Source organism: Mauremys mutica, chromosome 8 (genome assembly GCF_020497125.1).
Source record: "Mauremys mutica isolate MM-2020 ecotype Southern chromosome 8, ASM2049712v1, whole genome shotgun sequence".
Classification (NCBI taxonomy): Eukaryota; Metazoa; Chordata; order Testudines; family Geoemydidae; genus Mauremys; species Mauremys mutica.
In genome coordinates, this window is record NC_059079.1 from 93,476,817 (window position 1) to 93,499,223 (window position 22,407).

The 22,407-nt window shown below is 44.9% G+C and overlaps 1 protein-coding gene across 2 annotated transcripts in view; it reads left to right on the forward strand.

Annotated features, from left to right (window-relative positions):
* The first annotated feature begins 6,909 nt into the window (after positions 1 to 6,909).
* LARS1 (leucyl-tRNA synthetase 1) overlaps positions 6,910 to 22,407 on the forward strand; it is a 47,806-nt gene continuing 32,308 nt past the window's right edge. For both annotated transcript variants that reach the window (XM_045028348.1, XM_045028349.1), the window contains exons 1-5: positions 6,910 to 7,064; positions 11,820 to 11,938; positions 17,720 to 17,807; positions 19,299 to 19,379; positions 20,559 to 20,699. In XM_045028348.1, coding sequence (XP_044884283.1) covers positions 7,059 to 7,064; positions 11,820 to 11,938; positions 17,720 to 17,807; positions 19,299 to 19,379; positions 20,559 to 20,699 — 435 coding nt within the window. In that variant the 5' untranslated portion in view covers positions 6,910 to 7,058. The remainder of the gene's footprint in view (positions 7,065 to 11,819; positions 11,939 to 17,719; positions 17,808 to 19,298; positions 19,380 to 20,558; positions 20,700 to 22,407) is intronic.

The window sequence follows — 22,407 nt, forward strand, 5'->3', positions numbered from 1 at the left end:
TTCTGACATCCCCCTTCACCAGTGCTTGGATTAACACCAGTTTAGAGCCTTTACTCCAGCTGTCCACTGACCAGGAAGGACCTCTTCACAGGCAGTATTATCAGGGAGCTGTTTCACTTTAAAGCCCCCTTCCACTGCCAGAATGGCATTGGGGGTTTTAGTGTAAATAAGGGATTGTCCACACTCAAAATGCTACAACGGCATAGTTGTGCTGCTGTATTGCTTTGGTGTAGACACCGCCTATGCTGACAGGAGGGGTTCTTCTGTTGGCGTAGGTAATCCACCTTCCTGAGAGTCTTACAAGTGTGAATACATACACCTCCTCAAATATTTGTGATTATATTGCCCTGTAGTGGGTATCCCAAAAGAGGATTACAAACCATAATAAAATACATATACTGCAGATTTTCTTGCAGCTCTAGTGCTGATCTTCTTTCAGCAGTGTTAGATATCTAAGTCTAGACTGGTGATCCAGTTGATTGCTTCAGGTGATGTGGTGTGGACGGAAAAAATATTACTGGGCTATGACTCTTTGGGATATTGATTGATGAGGGGTGTTGTAATCTGAATTGTGTACAATTGTGTCTCAGTCACCGATTACGGTGGAGGTAGGTGCAACTGCCATGTGATTTGCAGATGTGGTTCAGAGTAGACCATATTTTTTATGGGAGTGAAAAGCTACTGAGTTCTTTGGTTGATCCTCGATTAGATGTTTCTTTGGGACATTTGTATCCTTCCACATTGTTTGCCATTGATCTTTGGGGGAGAATCCTGAGTCTTTGACTTGGATTTAACTTCAGTGACTACGGCCTTGTCTACACTACAAGACTATTTCGAATCAACTTAGTTCGAATTTGTGGATTCGACCTTATGAAGTCGAATTTGTGTATCCATACTAAATACACTAATTCGAATTTCTGAGTCCACATTCACGGGGCCAGCGTCGACTTTGGAAGCGGTGCACTGTGGGAAGCTATCCCACAGTTCCCGCAGTCCCCGCTGCCCATTGGAATGCTGGGTAGAGCTCACAATGCCTGCTGGGGGAAAAATGTGTCGAGGATGGTTTTGGGTAACTGTCATCATTCAACCGTCACTCACAAACGCCCTCCCTCCCTGAAAGCGCCGGCGGGAAATCTGTTCGCGCACTTTTCTGGTCAGTGACAGCGCGGACGCCACAGCACTGCGAGCATGGAGCCCGCTGCGATCATCGCTGCACTTATGGCCGTTGTCAACTCCTCGCACCTTATCGTCCACCTCTGCAACAGTCAGCTGCTGAGAAATCGGGCGAGGAGGCTCCGGCAGCGCGGTGAGGAGAGTGGCGCAGACCTCTCAGAAAGCAGGGTACGCCGGGCAGTGGAGATCATGGTGGCAATGGGTCACGTTCATGGTGTGGAACGGAGATTCTGGGCCTGGGAAACAAGCACGGACTGGTGGGACCGCATAGTGCTGCAGGTCTGGGATGACACAGAGTGGCTGCGAAACTTCAGGATGCGTAAGGGCACTTTCCTTGAACTGTGTGACTTGCTGTCCCCTGCCCTGAAGCGCCAGGACACCCGGATGCGAGCAGCCCTGAGTGTGCAGAAGCGAGTGGCCATAGCCCTCTGGAAACTTGCCACGCCAGACAGCTACCGGTCAGTAGCGAACCACTTTGGCGTGGGCAAATCTACCGTGGGGGTTGCTGTGATGCAAGTAGCCCACGCAATCGTTGAGCAACTGCTCTCAAAGGTGGTGACCCTGGGAAACGTCCAGGTTGTCATAGACGGCTTCGCCGCGATGGGATTCCCAAACTGCGGTGGGGCTATAGATGGGACTCACATCCCTATCCTGGCACCGGCCCACCAGGCCAGCGATTACATTAACCGAAAGGGCTACTTTTCCATGGTGCTGCAAGGACTGGTGGACCATAGGGGACGTTTTACCAACATCAACGTCGGGTGGGCGGGCAAGGTTCATGACGCGCGTGTGTTCAGGAGCTCTGGTCTCTTTAGACTCCTCCAGGCAGGTACTTTCTTCCCGGACCACAAAATAACGGTTGGGGATGTGCAGATGCCTACAGTGATCCTCGGGGACCCAGCCTACCCGCTAATGCCCTGGCTAATGAAGCCCTATACAGGCGCCCTGGACAGAGAGAAGGAACTCTTCAACTACCGGCTGAGCAAGTGCAGAATGGTGGTGGAGTGTGCTTTCGGACGTCTCAAGGGGAGATGGCGGAGCTTACTCACTCGCTCGGACATCAGCGAAAAGAATATCCCCGTAGTTATTGCTGCATGCTGTGTGCTGCACAATCTGTGTGAGAGCAAGGGCGAGGCCTTTTTGTCCGGATGGGAGGTTGAGGCAAATCGCCTGGCTGCAGTTTATGCTCAGCCAGACACCCGTGCCGAGAGAATATCCCAGCGGGAAGCGCTCTGTATCCGGGAGGCTTTGAAAGCAAGTTTCCTCGGAGATCAGGGTAACCTATGACTCTCCACTTGCTTTCAAGAGAAACTGACCCTGGGCCTGTGTCAGTTTGTGTCGATTTGGATCTGCGGCTACATGCCGCGTTCTCCAAGTTTCCCCCACTTCCAAAGCACGTTTTTAAGCAAATTAATTGTTACACTCATTATTAATAAATCTTTCTTTTACTTTGCATTTCTGTTCTGGTGTTGAGACATGGACGCATACTGTGCTGGGCACGGTGTGCACTGACGTACAGACCGCTTCCTCCATAGAGGACTGACATCCTCCTGCTCCTACATAGGTCCCTGGGGTGGGGGACGGATGACAGTGGTTCTGCATGAAGGGGAGGGTTTGCAGGAAGGGGCGAGTGGTGCCTTCTTTGCATAGGGGTTTGGATGACGGCAGTGGGCTGCGGGTTTGGGCGTAGGAAGGGGTGATGGGTGTGGGAGAAGGGTGACTATCTGTCCGTGGATGAGGGCTCTTGTTGGGGCTCAGGGCAGCGGATAGGCTCGTGGATCCGTTGCAAGTGCATCGTAAGGGCAGCCTGCCTTCACAGTAATGGCGTGGCAGGCGCTAGGACCCTGGACAAGCATACACATTACGAAATGATCAGGGGCAGCATACACAACACAGAATGACCCTGGTGCCTACTGACTGCAGTGTGTGTGTGCCCCGCAGTTGATCCTTTCCCCAAGTCTGTACCCTGGTACTGTAGGCTATACCGTGCAAGTATGAAACCCCTGTCCACCCCATACACCGAAAAATCCTCTGACAGGAAAGACATGACGGAAACAGTGATTAACAGCAAACATCTTTTATTAATCTAATAAACAGTGGGGGGATGAACCTTGGATTTGGGACTGGCTGAGCCTATAAGGGAAGCACTTCTACAAATTTCTAACGTGAGAAGTGCGGGGTACACGGCCGCTCTGCTCTGGTTCAGTGACAGTTCTCACGGCCTCTACCACCCCTCCGTCTTGTACTTTTGGGTGAGGGGGGGCCAGGACTTCTTGGCTGGGGAGGGCGATTGCAGAGACACTGCAGGGGGGCCCTGTCCTCCAGCCTGCGGTCCTGCAGGACATCAACAAGGCGACGAAGCGTGTCCGTTTGTTCCTTCATGAGACCAAGCAGCGTTTGGGTGGTCTGCTGGTCTTCCTGCCGCCACCTATCCTCACGTTCCATGAGTGTGCGATGCTGCTCACATAGGGTCTCCCTCCAGTGTTTCTGCTCTGCAGCCTCTGCTCGGGAGCAGGCCATCAGTTCAGCGAACATGTCGTCCCTAGTCTTCTTCTTTCGCCGTCTAATCATTGCCAGTCTCTGCGAGGGGGATGCCGGGGCAGTCCGGGAAGGAGCCGAAGCTGTGTGATGGGGAAAGTTAGTGATTTCCTTGTACAGATACATTTTGGCGAACAGTGAACACCGTCTAGTCAATTTCTATGAAGAAGACCGTACCGGACAACAAGTGTCACGTGGTCTCCAGAGAAGCACAACATTTTGGCCTACGCTCTGATTGGCTGCGCCATTGCACAGGAGAGCGGAGAAGTCGGGAGAGATAGCAGAATCCCTCTAGCAGAGAGTCCTGGTAAGCCTTACAGTACATTATGCTTATCAGTTAACGGATAGCTGTGCCGTCGTGCTAAAGGCAATCTGGAAATCAGATACTATGATCCTTTTGCAGCCACTCCCGACACTGCAGGGGAAAGATCAATGTATGCTTTTCCTGTGTGGCCTACAGCACGTGGCTGCTAAGCGCGGGGCTTTGTTATGCAAACTATAAGTAAACCATTAAGAACAGTAACTATTCGCTAATTGCCCTAATTAGATGCAGCACTTCAGTAACGAGATTACCCTGAGGCGTGTCTCTCGAGTGCAGAAAGAAAGGATGTTAAGGGAAGCACTTCACCGACCGGGACCCTACGCGGCCATGCTGGTAGAGGCGATGGTTCCCCTGTATCTGAGGATGTCGTGGCGTGGAAGAGTGAGCTTCACCGGAGGACCAAATAAGGCACCTCTTCCTCGAAACCTCCTGCGGAGGGTATTTGAGGAACTGTTTGAAGCATTTGTGGAATTGTCCATGGAGGACTATTGTTCCATCCCAATCTGTGTAGACCTACTGTTCGTTTAGTTTCCCTTTAAAAACTTATAGATATAGTATTTATAGATAGAATTTATATTTTTGGTATACATGTTTTCGAGCAAATAAATATTTTCTTGTTTATACGACTTACCGCCTGATCCTTCCCCTGACTCTGAGTCCGGGTTCACGGCCGGTGAGGGTTGGTAGGGGATCTCTGTGAGGGTGATGAAGAGATCCTGGCTGTCAGGGAAAGCGGCATTGTGTTCGCTGTCGCCTGCGCCTTCCTCCACGGACCCTTCGTCGTCTTGCCCATCGGCGAACATCGAGTAGGAACTGTCCTGGCTCACTATGCCATCCACTGAGTCCACGGTCACTGGTGGGACAGTGGTGGCAGACCCACCGAGAATGGCATGCAGTGCCTCGTAGAAGCGGCATGTCTGGGGCTGTGCTCCGGAGTGTCCGTTTGCCGCTCTGACTTTTTGATAGCCTTGCCTCAGGTCCTTGACTTTCACGCGGCACTGCATCGCATCCCGGCTGTATCCTTTCTGTGTCATGGCTTGGGAGACCTTCTCGAAGGTCTTTGCATTACGCTTGTTGGAGCGCAGCTCCGACAGCACAGACTCCTCGCCCCACACAGCGATCAGATCCTGGACTTCCCGGTCTGTCCATGCTGGGGATCTCTTTCTATTCTGGGATTGGGCTGACTCCTCTGCTGGAGAGCTCTGCATCGTTGCAGGTGCCGCGGAGCTCGCCCCGATGTCAAAGCAAGAAATGAGATTCTAACTGTCCAGACAGGAAAAGGATTTCAAATTTTCCCGGGTCATTTCCTGTGTGGCTGCTCAGAACATCCAAGCTCGGACTGCTGTCCAGAGCGTCAACAGAGTGGTGCAGTGTGGGATAGCTCCCGGAGCTACTAAGTTCGATTTGCATCCACACCTAGCCTAATTCGAGCTAGCAAGTGCGAATTTAGCGTTACTCCACCTGTCGGGGTGGAGTACCAAATTCGAACTAAGGAGCCCCCTAGTTCGAATTAAATGGCTTCCTGGTGTGGACGGTTGAGCGATTAGTTCGAATTAACGCTGCTAAATTCGATTTAAGATCCTAGTGTAGACCAGGCCTACTTAACAGTTTGAATAAAAGAAACATTTGTTAGAGATGCAACACCCTCATACCATCAAGTAAGACATTAAGAGGTTTCAGTGTACATGCCTTATACCTCCTACTAGTCCTCCAATGAAACCAGGGAAGATTAGATGTTATATTCCTGATATTTCTAAGATTAAAAAAATACCAGCAGGAAAAATGAAAGAGTTTAGGCCTTTATACATCATAAAGAAACATAAAAAGAACAAGTGCAGTTGTTTTAAAGTCCTTTTGAGATCACTTTTAAAATAAGAATAGCAGTTAGAAGAATTGAAAATTGTAAAGCTAATATACTAAAGCTACTGGCACTGTAGCTTTAAAAACAGCAAAGTCCAGAGTCTCCTCTGCCTTGCACCTTCTGTATCCCGTTACACCTATGTAAATGGGAGGTAAACTGTTACTAAATCAAAATATTATTTTTGCACAGATTAAAATGTTGACACCGTACCAGACAGTGGAGAATCAGACCCCAACTCTCGTTAATGGATACAAGTAATAACAATTAATAACAATACCAACCCTTTGTTTCCTATCTTTTAACCAGTTAACAATCCATGAGGGGACCTTCCCTCTTATCCCATGACAGCTCACTTTGCTTAAGAGCCTTTGGTGAGGGACCTTGTCAAAGGTTTTCTGAAAATCTAAGTACACTATATCCATGGGATCCCCCTTGTCCACATGCTTGTTGACCCCCCTCAAAGAATTCTAGTAGGTTGGTGAGGCGTAATTTCCCTTTACAAAAACCATGTTGACTCTTCCCCGACAAATGATGTTCTTTTCTCAAGACTAAACAGGTCCAGTTTCTTTAACCTTTCCTCATAGGTTAGGTTTGCTAAACCTTTTACTCATTTTTGTTGCTCTCCTTCTCCTCTGGACTGTCTCCAATTTGTCAACATGTGCTGTCACCTGCCCCAAGAGCAAGAGACCCTTGGTGCAGACACTGACCCCTCTGCTGGGCTGGACACTAAATCCACTAAGCAAGACTCCAGGCTCAGGTAATCACTCAAAATGGCCAAAATAAAAGGCAAGGGGCAACAGTAACCCCAATCCTACCCCTTCTCCCAGCCCCAACCACTAAGGAGGGGAAACTTGATACTCCCCTATCTTTGAGGGTTGGTATAGCCCAATGATGAGCATGATGGGACTTGTAGTACCGCTGCGAGGCCTCTGGGAGCTACACGTCGGCCAGCCATGCGCCCGGCGGCGCGGAGATTTCTGGGACCTGTAGTGTTTCAGCCCTTCCTTCAGCATCAGACTGGCAGCGTGGAGAACTACATTTCCCGCGAGGCCTTGCGGTAGCGTTCTGGCCTTGCGCTTGCCGGAGTGTGGCTGGCAGCCGGTACAGCGTGGAGAAGGCTGCGGAGGCCAGCTGGGGAGTCGGGACCAGGTCGCAAAGAATAGGATGATGGTGAGTATGGGGCTGTGTCCGGGGGCACCACGGGCAACTGGTAAGAGAGCGAGAGGTTGGGGGTGTGTGTGCATTGTCCCACGGGGAGAGAGGCTGGGGCTGGGGCTGGGGCTGTGGGTTGACCCATAGGGTGAGGGGCTGGGGCGGACCAGGGGGCTGTGCATTGTCCCACAGAGCGAGAGGCTGTGGCTGTGGTGGCTGTGCATTGTCCCATAGGGTGAGGGCTGGGGCTGTGGTGGTGGGGGCTGTGCATTGTCCCATAGGGTGAGGGGCTGGGGTTAGGGGGACTGGGGGGCTGTGAATTGTCCCACAGGGTGAGAGACTGTGACCGGTGTGTTGTGTGCCACAGGGCAAGAGGTATGTGTGTGTGTGTGGGGGGGGCGGGCTGTGCATTGTCCCACAGGGAGAAGGGTTGGGGCTGTGAACTCCCTATAGCGTAGTGGTTCTCAAACGTTTGTACTGGTGACCCCTTTCACATAGCAAGCCTCTGTGTGCGACCCCCCCTTTTAAATTAAAAACACTTCTTTACATATTTAACACCATTATAAATGCTGGAGGCAAAGTGGGGTGTGGGATAGAGGCTGACGGCTCGTGACCCCCCCATGTAATAACCTTGTGACCCCCAGTTTGAGAACCCCTGCCATAGCGGGTAACTATGACAGCAGACTGCACTCTACATGGGGTCCATACAGTCTCTGTATTTATCAGGGGCTTGTGCATGCTCCATTTCCTGTCATGCCTTCTGTCAAAGGATCTCAAAACAATTTTCTACCATGAATTCACTGAACTTCACAATGCCTTGTGAAGCTGTTGTTCTCTCTCTTTTAGAAAAGGGGAAGATGAGTCACTGACAGGTAAAGTGACTAGCCCAAGGTTACAGAGTGGGATAGTAGCAGAGCTTGGGAAAGAACCTATGTTGACTCCCAGTGCTGTGCTTTAACTAGCAAATGGCATGTATGCTGTTCCTTGACTTTGGCCTGTCAATATGGCACGTGCACTTAAGGAGTTCTTCCTTTTTAGGCTGTCCTGCCAGAGGATTTTTGTTTTACAGTGTAGTGACAATTATGCCATGGTGTTGAAACAGTACAAAAGGTATCTAGGATTGGTATAGTACTATAGTCAGTGTCTTGTAAAATGCAGGACAGCTCCAGTGAAAATTGGCACTTTCCCTTGAAAGAATAGGCAAGATTACTTAAACTTAAATTTTGGCAACTATAAAAATGTTTATAACAAAATTTAAAAATAAGAACTTGGTTCATCTATTCTCATTGTGTAAGGCAGGTGTTCTCAGCCTTTTTGTTTCTGAGGCCTCCCCTAACATGCTGTAAAAACTCCATGGCCCACGTGTGCCACAATAACTGGTTTTCTGTGTATAAAAGCCAACGCTGGCATAAGGGGATAGCAACCAGGGCAGATTGCCTGGGGCACCATCCCATGGGGCCCCCGCAAAGCTACATTGCTCGGGCTTCGGCTTCACCTGGAAGGCGGAGATCAGGGCCCTGGGCTTCAGCCCCATGCGGTGGGGCTTCAGCTTTCTGCCCTGGGCCCCAGTGAGTGGCCCTGCTTGGTGGACCCCTTGAAACCAGCTCATGGCCCCGGACCTTTGGTTAAGAACCACTGGCGTAAGGTCCATACACTAATAAGATGTTTGGAATATCACTGTCCATTGCATAGACAGTGGAAAAAATATTGTTAAGAGATGAGTATCCATTTTAATCTCAAATATAGGGATAATTCTGTATCGAGCATAGGAGAACAAGAAGATGTCAGTAGATGGGGTAGATTTGAAACATTTAATCAGGTTATGTAATGCCTTTTGTATGGTTTATAGTCATTCCGTGCCTTTCAATGGCACCCTTTTATTTCAGAGGTCCCCAAACTGTGGGGTGCCCCCACTGGGGAGGTGCAGAGGAATGTTCTGGGGCGAGGTGGGGGATGGGTCAGTCCCCATGAGGGCGCAGGGAGGGAGCGCTATCCAGCCCTGTTCCACCCCCAGCTCTGCTCCAGCCTCAGCTGTGGCCCCGGCTCTCAGGCCCGCGCCTGGCCCTACCCCAGCCTCAGCACCTGGCTGTGGCCCCGCCCCCCAGCTTTGGCCCCTGGCCACGGTTCAGGCCCTGGCCCCAGACCTGCCCCCAGCTGCAGCCCTCTTACCCCTGTCTGCATTTCCCTCCCTCCTGGAAGCCACGGCTGAGCTCCTTGGTGGTGGGGGGGAACGACACTGACAAAGGTAAGAGGGGGCGTGACCCTGAAAAGTTTGGGGACCACTGCTTTATTTAAATCTGTGCTCACAAGTGTATTGGATAATTTACAGAGAAGTAAAGGTAGACACAATCCCAACCACAAATTGCTTACCATCAAGTCCCTGTCCTGAAACCAGTTCCCCTTGAGTCGTCTTCTTCAGCGCTTTGCTAGTCAACCATAGAGATTGTTCGCCATTTGGTCTGTTCCTGTGTGGGACCGCAAGCACTTGATGGGCTGAAAGTCCAATGTCAGAAGACACTTGATGCACCCTTATAATAGGGGCTCTGCCTCTGGGCCGCCTCCACCTCTCGGTGGGTGGAATTTTAGTTCAGATGTTCCCCTTGAATGGTCCCTTAGGATATGTGCCAACTACTTATGCTAAACTATCTGTTCTACCTTGTATTTAACTGTGACACTCTGAGTACCTTTCTCAGACCTGAGGAAGAGCTCTGTGTAGCTTGAAAGCTTGTCTCTCTCTCTCCAACAAAAGTTGAGCTAATAAAAGATGTTACCTCACCCATCTTCTCTCTCTAAATACATTAAACTTTATGCATGTCAGTAGTCTGACTTAAATAGTCATAATGTTGGACAGTACACAATGAGTGCTAGTAACAAACAATGAGTATACAGAATAGAGAGAAGGAATAGCATCATGTGGTTTCTTAACGTTGTGTAGGTCTTGATGGTTCCAGTAGTTATGTTTTGTGGGGAAGTAAATGTATATGAATACATTTAAAAAATGTATCAATGTTCGTTGCTTATAAACTAATGCAACTTAGTTTATTAAAACCATTTAGCCAAAGATCTTATACTTCATATGCAATAATGCAAGCAGATTCTGCTCTCTTGCACTTGTAGGAAGTATTATTTCCATTTCTTGTATGGGTAAAATTGAAGCACAGTTAAGTCTAGAGATTTGTCCAGCATTACACAGTGAGTTAGTGAGAGAAATAGGAATAGAGAGGCATGACTTGTCATTCCTTGTTCTAACTGCTATCATTACTTGATAACGCAGTAACTGCCCAGGCATAGGCTGCAGCCATGATGTGCTTATAAGGCTTTCTTGAGGCACATTTGCAAGGCCCTTTGTATGCTACTGATGGCTACATCAAGGCTTCTGTCTGGAAGAAGAGTATTAATTACTTCCTTTGAGATTTTTGGTCTTATCACATGATTAAATCGTAGGGATACAGCCATACGTGGGTCAATCACTCATCACAATATCAACATCCTGAAGCTCGTTCAGTCACTATAGTGGCAGGGAACAGAGTGTTCAAGTATTGGCACTCCTTAAGGTAAGGTCAGAGCAGTAGTGGGAGCCAAAACGCTGTCCTCGGGAGCCAAAAAATCTTACTGCGTTATAGGTGAAACCGTATTATATCGAAGTTGCTTTGATCCACCAGAGTGTGCAGCCTCGCCCCCCGCTGCCCCCTGAAGTGCTGCTTTACCAAGTTATATCTGAATTAATGTTATATCGGGCCGCGTTATATCAGGGTAGAGGTGTAATATTTTAAATTCAATAGAAAAGCAAAGTTAAGTTAGAAGTATGGTGGTACAAGGCTGGTGAGATCAGACAGCAAGCGCTAATGCCTGTCTGTGGTATAAAGTGGAGATCAACTTCAATCAGTTTGGAAAGAATGTTAATGGTTTTGGATTAACTGTTACAATTTATTGTCCAAATGGTCCCTTTGTGCCAGTGCTTTCATGTTTTAGAACTCATGCTGGTGATAACAAAGCATTCAGTATAGCCTCTTGGTACTTTATCACTCCTGCAACAACACTCTCTGCCAAAGGCTATGTACTGAAAGCCTTGCCATCCTTTTAAAACTATGCAAAATAAACCAACCTGTATTTTTAAACTTCCTAACTCCTTGGCTTTAGGGGCACAAATTGAACCAAACCACTTATGGTTTGCTTTGTTTTTTTCCCTGATGTCAGGAGTGGGAACTCTGTAATGCACAAGTCCATAGTAATTTGGTTGTGAAGTAAAGACAGATCATTTAACAATAGGGCTCCAGGACAGGAGGCTTAATTGCAAGTGGCTTCCTAAGACTGACTTGGAGCTAATATGGAGGCAGCATGGTTTAGTTATCTGAGCAAATGGGAGTGTGTTAGGAATTTAGGAGTTCTAACCTAATGCAAATCGCTCATCTCTATTTGCTATCATGGAAACTGAGATTGAAAAGTTAACGCTACTTCATTTGAGTAGCGAGTTTATGAGGATTCATTAATATTTATAGTAGTGCTTTGTAAATATGCAGCATTATCTGAGTCCTAAACATTTTACAATATTCACTGAATTTTAACCAGGTGACACTAGTTTTAACCTTAACTTTTTGATAGATGGCAGAGAGCTCCAGTTTTGTGTACTCCAGAATGATGATTGGAAATCTGAGATACAATTCTAATGTCCAATTACAAAATGAATGCAGAACTGTTCTGTGGTATAATGAGTGCAGAAATATGGTAAATGGCTGGCCAACTGGCTAGATTTTTTTCTCTTGTGTTGAATAGGAACGGAAAGGGACAGCAAAAGTGGACTTCCTGAAGAAAATTGAAAAAGAAATCCAGCGGAAGTGGGATGATGCGCGAGTGTTTGAGGTTAACGCATCTGATATTGGGAGCCGGACAAGGTAACCCCTTTGTGTGGGGAGGGAAAGCTTCGAATCTAAATAGAGTTGGTTGGAATGTCTTAGATGGAAATTTTTTTTGGTCGAAAACTTTTCCCCCTCCATTTTCCAACCATTCTGTTTTTACATAATCTGAAATATTTTTCTGTTTCTACATTATGTGGGAATCCCCGATGCTGACAGTTTGTAAAGCAGTGATACATGTATGTTGGCTAAAATACCAATGAGCTGAAAGAGATTTCTTCCATTTCCTTTGTAGCAGCAGATGCTGCTGACATCAGTGAGTGAGGGTGTTTCTGAGATCCCCTCTGTGACCAGATGATTTCCCATACTTGTGGTCCTGGTAAAGATTTGTTGGTCTTAATATTTCAATATGGGGCGGTCTGCAGTTCCTGCAAAACTGCTCCCTGAATCAGATAATTGGTGACCCGAAAGGGGCAAACAATCTCTGAATGCTAAGAGAACTAGTGCAGCAAACCACATGTGGTTATTTTCCTTGTTCAGATTTCAGGAGGATACATGGGACAGCTTTTATATGGGGCAGCTGCAATCCCCTATCTTTAATATTCATGATGTTATCCTCCCAAAAGGTCATGGATTTAAATCCAGAACTATTAATGTTTTAAAGTTTGACTGCAAAGGAAAGCTACAGATCAGCACTCCATAGACAATTTTACAGTAATAAATCCTTTGATCTGGAATTCCACAGGGCACTATGGTAACATACAATCATTCTATTCATAAATGGAATGAAAGCGGCTTTGCTAAATTAAGCTGTTTATACTTCTAGTTAGCATGCAGTTCTATTTATTTTGGGGTTTAAGGTCCTATGGCTTTAAACTCTTGGCACTATTTGTAAAAGTTAAAATAGGTGAAACTAGCTAAACTACCACAAAACAGAGAGTTTCCATGTCATTGGTGCAGCTGGGAAGCCCTCTGCAAACAGCTTGTCCTTGAATAGTCTAATTAGGAGTCAACCAAGTCACCAAATAGGGTATGTCTTACATTGTACTGAGCCTGAGCTCTTCTAGATCAGCAGGGGGAGCAAGTTATGAAAGTGAGGGCCTCCTGCTGAGAGCTCTGCTGCCATTCCTGGATTCAGTCCTAGAAACTGACAGCAGGAACATCCCTATCAGTCTTAAACGCTACAATGAGATATAAGGTTTCATAGATTCACATTAATAGATTGTAAGGCCAGAATGGACCATTGTGATCATACAGTCTGAATTGCTGCATAACACAGGCCATAGGACTTCCCTGAATTAATTCCTGTTTAAAAAATTCCAGTCTTGATTTGAAAATGATTGAAAATAAACATTAACAGTCCAGAGAGCCTGTCAGCCAGCTCTCTTAAAACTCGAATGCAAGTTATCCGCAGATGGTGATTTAAAAATCTCTAACTTTAACAGCTGCTGTTTAACATGCTCCTGAGTTATTGTTGGAATGGAAAGTGATATGGCTACATCATCAGGCTTTTTTCCAAATACAGAACAGAAATATTTATTGTATACTTCTGCTTTTTCTTCTTTATTGTTGACAATTCTGTCATTTCCATATGGAAATGGACCAATACCATTGTTCTTAATATAATTAGAAAAACTCCTTATTGTCCTTAATTCTGCTGATCATACATTTTTCATTGTGCCCTTCTAGCTCCCTTATTAAATTTATACGATGCCTAATTTCTAATCTATCTTAGTTGCTATCAGTGCTCCATTTCTTCCTTTTGTTATGTTGTATTTTTATCTTTTTTTTATAGGTGTTTTCATTTCCCCTCTAAGCCAGGTTGTTTTTTTTTAACCAGGATAGCCTTATTTCTTGACACTGGCTTCATGGACATTCATTAAAATTTCTTAAACAGCTTCCAATTATCATTTATATATTGTGTTTAAATTCTTTCCCACAGCCAATTTGGCTCATAATTGTTTTCAGCTTTGTGAAACCCAGTGTATAAAATACTAGTTTTGCCTTTTATTCTGTTTGCACAGAAAAAAATCAAGTCTTGATTGCTTGTACCTACGCAACCACTAATTTTTAGTTCTGTAATCAATTCCTCTTTATCTGCCAAGATGAAGTCTAACTATAGAATTCCCTTGCTGAATGCAATACTTTTTGAGTTAAGTGAGAGACCACCTCCATGTTACCTTAGTCCCAGAATATTCAGAACTCTAAAGACTGTAACTAGGATCCTACCAAATTCATGGTCCATTTTGGTCAATTTCATGGACAGAGGATTTTAAAAATTGTAAATTTCATGATTTCAGCTATTTAAATCTGAAATTTCATGGTGTTGTAAATGTAGGGGGTCCTGACCCAAAAAGGAGTTTTTTGTGTGTGGGGGGGTGTGTGTCACAAGTTTATTGTGGGGGGACGGGTTGGGGTACTGCTACCCTTACTTCTGCACTGCTGCTGCTGGTGGCGCTGCCTTCAGAGCTGGGCAGCTGGAGAGCGGCGACTGCTGGCCGGGAGCTCAACTCTGAAGGCAGAAGCCACCGACAGCAGCACTGCAGAAGTAAAGATGGCATAGTATGGTATTGGCATCCTTGTGAGCTGCTGCCTGCAGAGCTGGGCCCTCAGTCAGCAGCTGCCACTCTCTGGCTGCCCATCTCTGAAGGCAGCATTGCAGAAGTAAGGGTGGCATGGTATGGTATTGCCACCCTTACTTCTGTACTGCTTCTGGGGGGATGCTGCCTTCAGAGCTGGGTGCCTGGCTAACAGCTGCCGCTCTCTGGCCACCGGTCACTAAAGGCAGCGCAGAAATAAGGGTGGCAATACTGCGACCCCTTAAAATAATCTTGTGACCCCCACACAACTGCCTTTTGGGTCAGGACCCCCAATTTGAGAAACATTGGTTTCCCCCATGAAATCTGTTTAGTATAGGTAGAAGCACACAAAAGACCAGATTTTACAGTGGGGAGATGCCTTTTTCATGACTGTGAATTTGGTAGTGCTCTAACTATAACCAACAATTTGAATTGTACCTATAAGCACTGGATGCATATCAGCAGAACATGTTTGTGCTTCTGGGAGGAACACCATTCTGTTGGCGAAAACAGGGTGGTCCGGAGACATTGAGTTGTATTTCCAGCTCTGCTTCTGACTCAGGGTAGGATTTTCAAAAGTGCTTAAGTGACTTAGGAGCACAATTCCACTGAAAAGCAGTGGGACTTATGCTCCTAAATTACTTAGGCAGTTGAGTGAAATCCTTACTTTAATCTCTCTGTCTATGTCACCATCTTTAAAAATGGAGCTAAATACCCACATCACAGGGCTGCTGAGGCTTCAGTGTCTGAGGTGTTTTAAGATCCTCAGATGAAAAGCACCATAAACATGTAAGGTGTTTTATACAATTTGATAGCTGATTTCAGCTAGGACTCTCTTACTAAGAGTCACCAGTTTTGAAGCTGGGTGGGATGAAAGCAGAATGTATTTTTGGGGGAGATATGGGGTGCGTCCCTCAGGTCTAGAATCTGCTTCCCTGTCCATTGATGCAAAAAAGCCTGTTAGCCTGAAACATACCTTTATCAGTTTATAATAGGCACCGCTACTTTTACCTCTCCTAGTTCTTTAAATTTACTGTGATAATCACGATGGCTCCTATCTGAATTATAGAGAATATTGTGATTGGATTAACATCCTTACTTTTGCTTGAATAAGGCGGCCTGAGTAGGTTGTTTTCTTGTGGTTCTGAGGAGGGAGTCAGTTTTGTTGTCTTCCTGTTACTTGTTTAAATGTTTTCAAGTTATTATACACGTGCCCAGACAATGAGAAGGGTACAAATAAATACACTTTTAAAAACTGATAATATGACTCACAATGTAGGTGGCTGCATTCTGCACGAGCTGAAGCTTCTTGTGCTGGGGGTGCTGCCACGCTCGCTGGGTTGAAGTGGTTTCCATTATATACAGGGTTTACAGTTTGGTTCAATGGCTCTCAATATCCCCACTATAAAAATTGTTCCAGCCCCTGTGCTTCTGGGTGATCTTCAAGATCAGCCCTAAGCAACGACAGTTGTGGTAGTAGCTTGTTCTAGATGTATGATAGGAAATAGCTGCTCTTCCAGGGCTTTTAGACTGTCCTTCTTTCGGAAAACTGGCTTAATGATGCTTTGTGTATTTACTCATTTAATGCATACAGCCATCAATGTAAGAATAACTACACTGGACAATCTGAGAACAGAAATCCATAGCTAATGAAGCTTGAGGGTAAGAATCTAAATAGCATTGTAGGCATTACATATTTATAATAATATATATTCATACGCTGGGAGAGTGGAATGATAGGTGGAGGAGGATTGAAAGCGAGGCAGAGAGAGGATGTCGGGAGGTGAGCTTAGAACTTTCTAATGTTCTCAGGGCTTAGACATAATCTTGGTAGCTTTGACATTCCAATCTATAATTGTAGCAGTACATAGCACTTTAATGTTTGCACAGCATTTTGAATATACAAACAACCCAATGCTCCTGTGAAGTAGGTCAGTATTACCGGTATCTTCATTATGCAGATGGGGAAACTGCCCTACAGTGTCTTATGACCAAGTTCTCTGATTCATACAAAATCTTTGGGCTAGCATAAGCTTGAAGAAGACAGTTACCATGCACCAGTTCCAGATATCACCTTAGATGGTATTTGTCTTGATGATGTTAACCAATTTTGCTACCTTGGCTCTACTGTTAACAGCAATGTAGATCTTGATGCTGAGCTCACTAGTAGAATCAGCAAAGCAGCCAGGAACTTTGGTCTTTTGCAACACAGAGCCTGGAACAATAATAAATTGTCAACTAAAGTGAAAATCCGTATTTATGAGACATATGTTTTATCCACTCTTCTATATGGCTCAGAAACACGGACGACTTACGCAACACACACCAAAAGGCTAAACAGTTTTCGTGTCCGGTGCTTGCGTAAAATTCTTCAAATAAGATGGCAAGACAGGGTGACAAATGTGGAAGTGTTAAATTGTGCTGATATGTCATTCCCTGGAATGTTGATTAGTAAGAAAAGACTCAGGTGGCTTGGACATGTCAAGCGAATGCTGGATTACATGATCCTGAAGAGCATGCTGTACTCTGAAGCTCGCTGGAAAGAGAGGCAGACTGCTGCACAGATTTCGGAATGCTTTGGAATTCCTTTGGAATCTCTGTGAATGATTAGGAAAGGAGTGCAGAATGCCACTCTTTGGTGGAGTCAGTTTGTAGATGGAGCGGGGCATTGCGAGATGGACTGGATCAAGCTTTGTGATGACCGGCATCCGAGGAGGAAAGGATCTGCTGCTCCGATTCAGAGCATTGCTAGTTTGTGGGTGTGACAGGACTGTCACTTGCGCATTGGATTCGGCAGCCATCAAAGAACTCATCGGCTTATACACCGTGCTCTGTAAAGAACATTGGTGCCATTGTTGCAGGTGGGGAATCTGAGGCATAGATAGGTTAAGTAAATGACTTATCCAAGGCTACACATCAAGTCACTGGCAGAACCAGGATTAGAACTCAAGTGTTTCTCGATTCTTAGTCCACTGGTTGCATCTAGTTACCACCTATCTTGTTAGAACAGTATTCAGTTTGTTTATGAAGGCATTTTGCTTATAACCAAATAGATGTTGTTACCGGGGACACTTATGTTACCATAGTTGTGGATCTACAGTAGCTAAACCCTTTATTTAAGCCTGTTTGTTTAATAGATTCATTCATTTAAAATAATAGGTGGTGCCAGTCTCTTATTCTGAAATTCACTTTAAACGCTAGTTATGGTGGCCTTTTAAACATCTTTTTAATCCTTCCTCAGTAAAGGGAAGTACTTCGTCACCTTTCCATACCCATATATGAATGGTCGCCTTCACCTGGGACACACGTTTTCTTTATCTAAATGTGAGGTAAGAATTTCTCTTTGCTAATAGCTTTTTATTTTAATGCCTCCTCAGAGCAAATGTTGTTGAGCCGCCAGAGTGCCTCACTTATTATTCTCTTGTCTTAGTAATAACAAAGACTTAAGATGCCAAGTTTTCTGTTTTCTCTACATTTTAATGTCTCTGTCCTTACATAAGTAAGTAAGCCAGTAAGTAAAATGTAAAATGTATCTAATCCCAGCAGATTGTGAGATGTTGGACCTTAAAGCCAGGTCATTCTGATTATCCCGTCTTGTATTCTTTGTACTCCCATTTCAAATTCGTCATGATTTTAACAGCTGCTTTCTCACACGAGTTAGAAGATTAAGGTCTGAGATTTCCAAAGAAACCTCAACACATCTTTCTTTGTGCAAGCTCTAACACCCACATCCAAGTGTTTTTAAATCCTAACAGCTGTGCATGCACAAAATCCACCATCTGTGTGCATATGTGTTTGTGCACACACTTGTTTGTATCCAAAAGTAGGCTATTTTCTGAAATTCTACCACTAGAGAGATGGTATAAAGCAATGATTTCTAGTTATACTGGTTTTCATAGTATTGTCTGCTTAAATCATACTGGATTTGAAGCGTGGATGGCATAAGAGAGTCGCCATAATCACAACTGAAATATTTTTTCAAGGTGCAATGTTTGTGACTTGTTGGGCTAGAGAAGAATGATACATAATATGGGAAAGATGAGAATTCCAACTTTTCTAATGGTGCACAACATGAATTCTATCCCTGAAGTTCAGAGATATCCCATCTTAACTACCATTTGATCCTTCAGTTGAGCAGTGTCTTTTTGGCACTCATACAGACTGAACAGACCATGTCATTCATTAATGTATTATTCATTATCTACTTGACACTGTTTTTTCCTCTTTGTTGACCTGTGCCAATTGAACAGGAACATTATAAGATGAACTACTGTTCCCTTTCCTTTCTTAATATAAATATTTGTGAAGAAGAGTATGTCTAGATCATTAGAATAATTGTATAGAATTTCACTGCTTATCTAGTGAAAGTACAATGTGTGCTATACTTAAATTCATGCTCACCTTCCTAACGTACAGTGTCTTGGAGTCAACAGTTTATATAAAATTATGATGATACTGCTGTGCACTCTTTTAATCCATGGAAACTCAGTGCTTTACAAACATTAGTCAGTCAAGTCTTGTGGGATCTGTCATATAGATAAATATTGATTTTGCTTTTCAGGTGGGGAACCTGAGATAGAGACTGAATGAATTGCTCAAGGTTTCACAGCAAGTCAATGGCAGAACTGGGAATATAGTCCTGATTTCCATTCCTTCTCTCAGATCATTAGACAGTATTCACCGCTTTCTGTATTTTTAGTAATTTTGACTGCAAAATGAATCTGAGTCAGAGGTTAAGGACTTAGTGTGCCAAGTCACCTGCTTTTTGCAGTTATTGCTTCATATTTCTGATGGATGCTTTTTTGTAAACCTTTCTGTAGTTTGCAGTTGGGTATCAAAGGCTAAAAGGAAAGAATTGCCTGTTCCCATTCGGCCTGCATTGTACTGGCATGCCCATTAAGGTAAGACTGCTCTGAGTTAATAAGGGCTCTTCAGCATAGTTCTGTATTTAAGTGAAGTTTTCAATTAGCCCTACACTGCATATTCAAAGTATTGATTGAACTGATTGACGAATTTATAGATGCAGTTTCAACTGAAACCTGTCAATTTTTAGGATTTTTACAGTATGAAAGCATGGCTGAATTTGAATTAAAAAGTATCTCCTGTGGGCACTTCTGGAAATTAACACCTTTGTCTCAAACCAAAGTGTTTAGATCATATTTACATCCTTTCCACACCCACACTGATGTGTGGCATCCCCTGTCGTCATAGGTACAGACAGAATCCACAGTACTTGGATTTGGACACTTCCTAGGAAGAAGATGGTATTTTAGGTTATAGTGAATAGGATTAGATTCTTGCCATGGTAATTCTAGCTGACATGCATAGGATGGAATTGATTGCTATGTAATTCTCCAGTGTATGCAGCCAGGGAGCTGGTGGGGTACATCTCTGCTCTGATGCCTTATATATTTATTAATTAATAAATATATATTGCAATAGGACCTAAAGGCCACAACCAGGTTTATTATGTACAAACACCTAATGAATGACTTACTACAAAGATCTTACAATCTGAGTCATTTGGGTGTATCCAATGTTATCAGTGCACAAGGGCCTTTTAATAATATATTTTTATGTTCTAAAGTTACTTCATAGCTGCAAAACATACAAGCAGATTATGTCTTTGTTCCTGCGTAGCTAACATTGCTTATGCACCTAGGACTATGATTAAAAATGAGCAGTGACTAATAATTTTTTTATTGATTAATGGCTAATAAGCTGTCCTGATTATAAATGAGGCTTGATAATTGCTTTCCTATTCCATCATTAATTAAAATGTGAAGTGGAGGAGAATTTTTTCAATTCCTAGCTAGTGGTCAAAGATGGACAGGTTAGTGGTGAATTAGGGGGAATTAGTGAACTACAAGCCAGGACACTTGCAACTTATCATGAGTCTCCAGAAGTGGTTTAAATTTCTTTAGTGGAAAGGGAGATGAAAAGCTGAGTCCTGCGATAGAAAATATTATAAATACAGTCTTTCAAGTACATAAATAATTGATATAAAATCAGTTATTGATAATTGTTCCAGCCTTAGCCACTGAGCAGTTCTGATAGGTTACCAATGACTTTTTATTTAGGCATGTGCAGATAAGCTGAAAAGAGAAATGGAATTATATGGCTGCCCACCTGAGTTCCCTGATGAGGACGAGGAAGAGGAAGAAATGGCTGGAAGAAGAGAGGAGGAAGTGGTCATCAAAGACAAGGCAAAAGGCAAAAAGGTAAAGTTTTGTATCAAATCTTTCTGAAAGTATTTGTATAAATACATATGGGCACATGGCATATATACCTATGCACGTGAAATGTAAATATGCAGATTTTTAATGTACATTTGTTAAAGCTATTTTTTTGCTTAAATGTAGTGCTTTTAATGTTGGCTTTGAAGAGATGCTTTAATTACTTGGTCTTCAGAATCTCATGTTAATGCATAAAAGCTTTCTAATGATGAGCTTTCTTAGACTCTTCAATAGTCTGAGGGAAATGGAGTCTGCCCCCTCGCTTAGGATGTTGAAAAGGACACTGGACAAAGCACTTGAAAACATACTGAAGCGGTTCTTATGGGTAGGGCGGCCTGCCCTAGGGTTAGGGTTCCTATAGGTAGGGAACTTGGAGCTAGGGTTAGGGTTCCTATGGGTAGGGCGCCCCACCCTAGGGTTAGGGTTCCTATGGGTAGGGCGCCCCGCCCTAGGGTTAGGGTTCCTATGGGTAGGGCGCCCCGCCCTAGGGTTAGGGTTCCTATGGGTAGGGCGCCCCGCCCTAGGGTTAGGGTTCCTATGGGTAGGGCGCCCCGCCCTAGGGTTAGGGTTCCCAAGGGTAGGGCACTTGGAGCTAGGATTAGGGTTCCTATGAGTAGGGCTCCGCGCCCTAGGGTTAGGGTTCCTATAGGTAGGGCACTTGGAGCTAGGGTAGGGTTCCTATGGGAGGGCACCCCGCCTTAGGGTTAGGGTTCGTATGGGTCGGGCACTTGGAGCTAGGGTTAGGGTTCCTATGGGTAGGGCAGTTGGAGCTAGGGTTAGGGTTCGTATGGGTTGGGTGCCCCGCCTTAGGGTTAGGGTTCCTGTGGGTAGGGCACTTGGAGCTAGGGTTAGGGTTCCTGTGGGTAGGGCACTTGGAGCTAGGGTTGGGGTTCCTATGGGCAGGGCACTTGGAGCTAGGGTTAGAGTTCCTATGGGTAGGGCGCCCTGCCCTAGGGTTAGCTTTCCTATGGGTAGGGCTTCCCGCCCTAGGGTTAGGGTTCCTAAGGGTAGGACATTTGGAGCTAGGGTTTGGGTTCGTATCGGTAGGGCTTCCTTCCCTAGGGTTAAGGTTCCTAAGGGTAGGGCAGTTGTAGCTTGGGTTAGGGTTCCTATGGGTAGGGCTTCCCGCTCTAGGGTTAAGGTTTTTATGGGTAGGGCAGTTGGAGCTAGGGTTAGGGTTGCTATGGGAAGGGCTTCCCACCCTAGGGTTAGGGTTCCTATGGGTAGGACACTTGGAGCTAGGGTTAGGATTCCTATGGGTAGGGCACTTGGAGCTAAGAAGTAATAATGCTCCTCTATGAGTGTGATGGATTAGATGACCTAATTGGTAGTTCCATCTCCCCATTTTTTGATGACTCTCTGGGGTAAATTGAGAATCAAACCCTGACTAGATGTATCCAGTATAACCATATTCGAAAGAGTGGCTTGTCAAACAAACTATTAAGGATATTTATGAATTTGTGAAGATACAGGAAATATTAGGCCAGGGAAAACTTTAGTTTTGGGGGGTTAAGTCTTGTTCCTCACGGATTAATTTGTGGTTTGTTAGATAATTTGTGAGCAAAGGATTTGGGACACAGTCTGTTCTCTCCATGCACACGTATGTGTGAAAAACAGATCTTGCATAAGGCTTTGTCTACACTGGCAACTGAATGACACAACTTTTGTTGTTCAGAGATGTTAAAAAGCCACA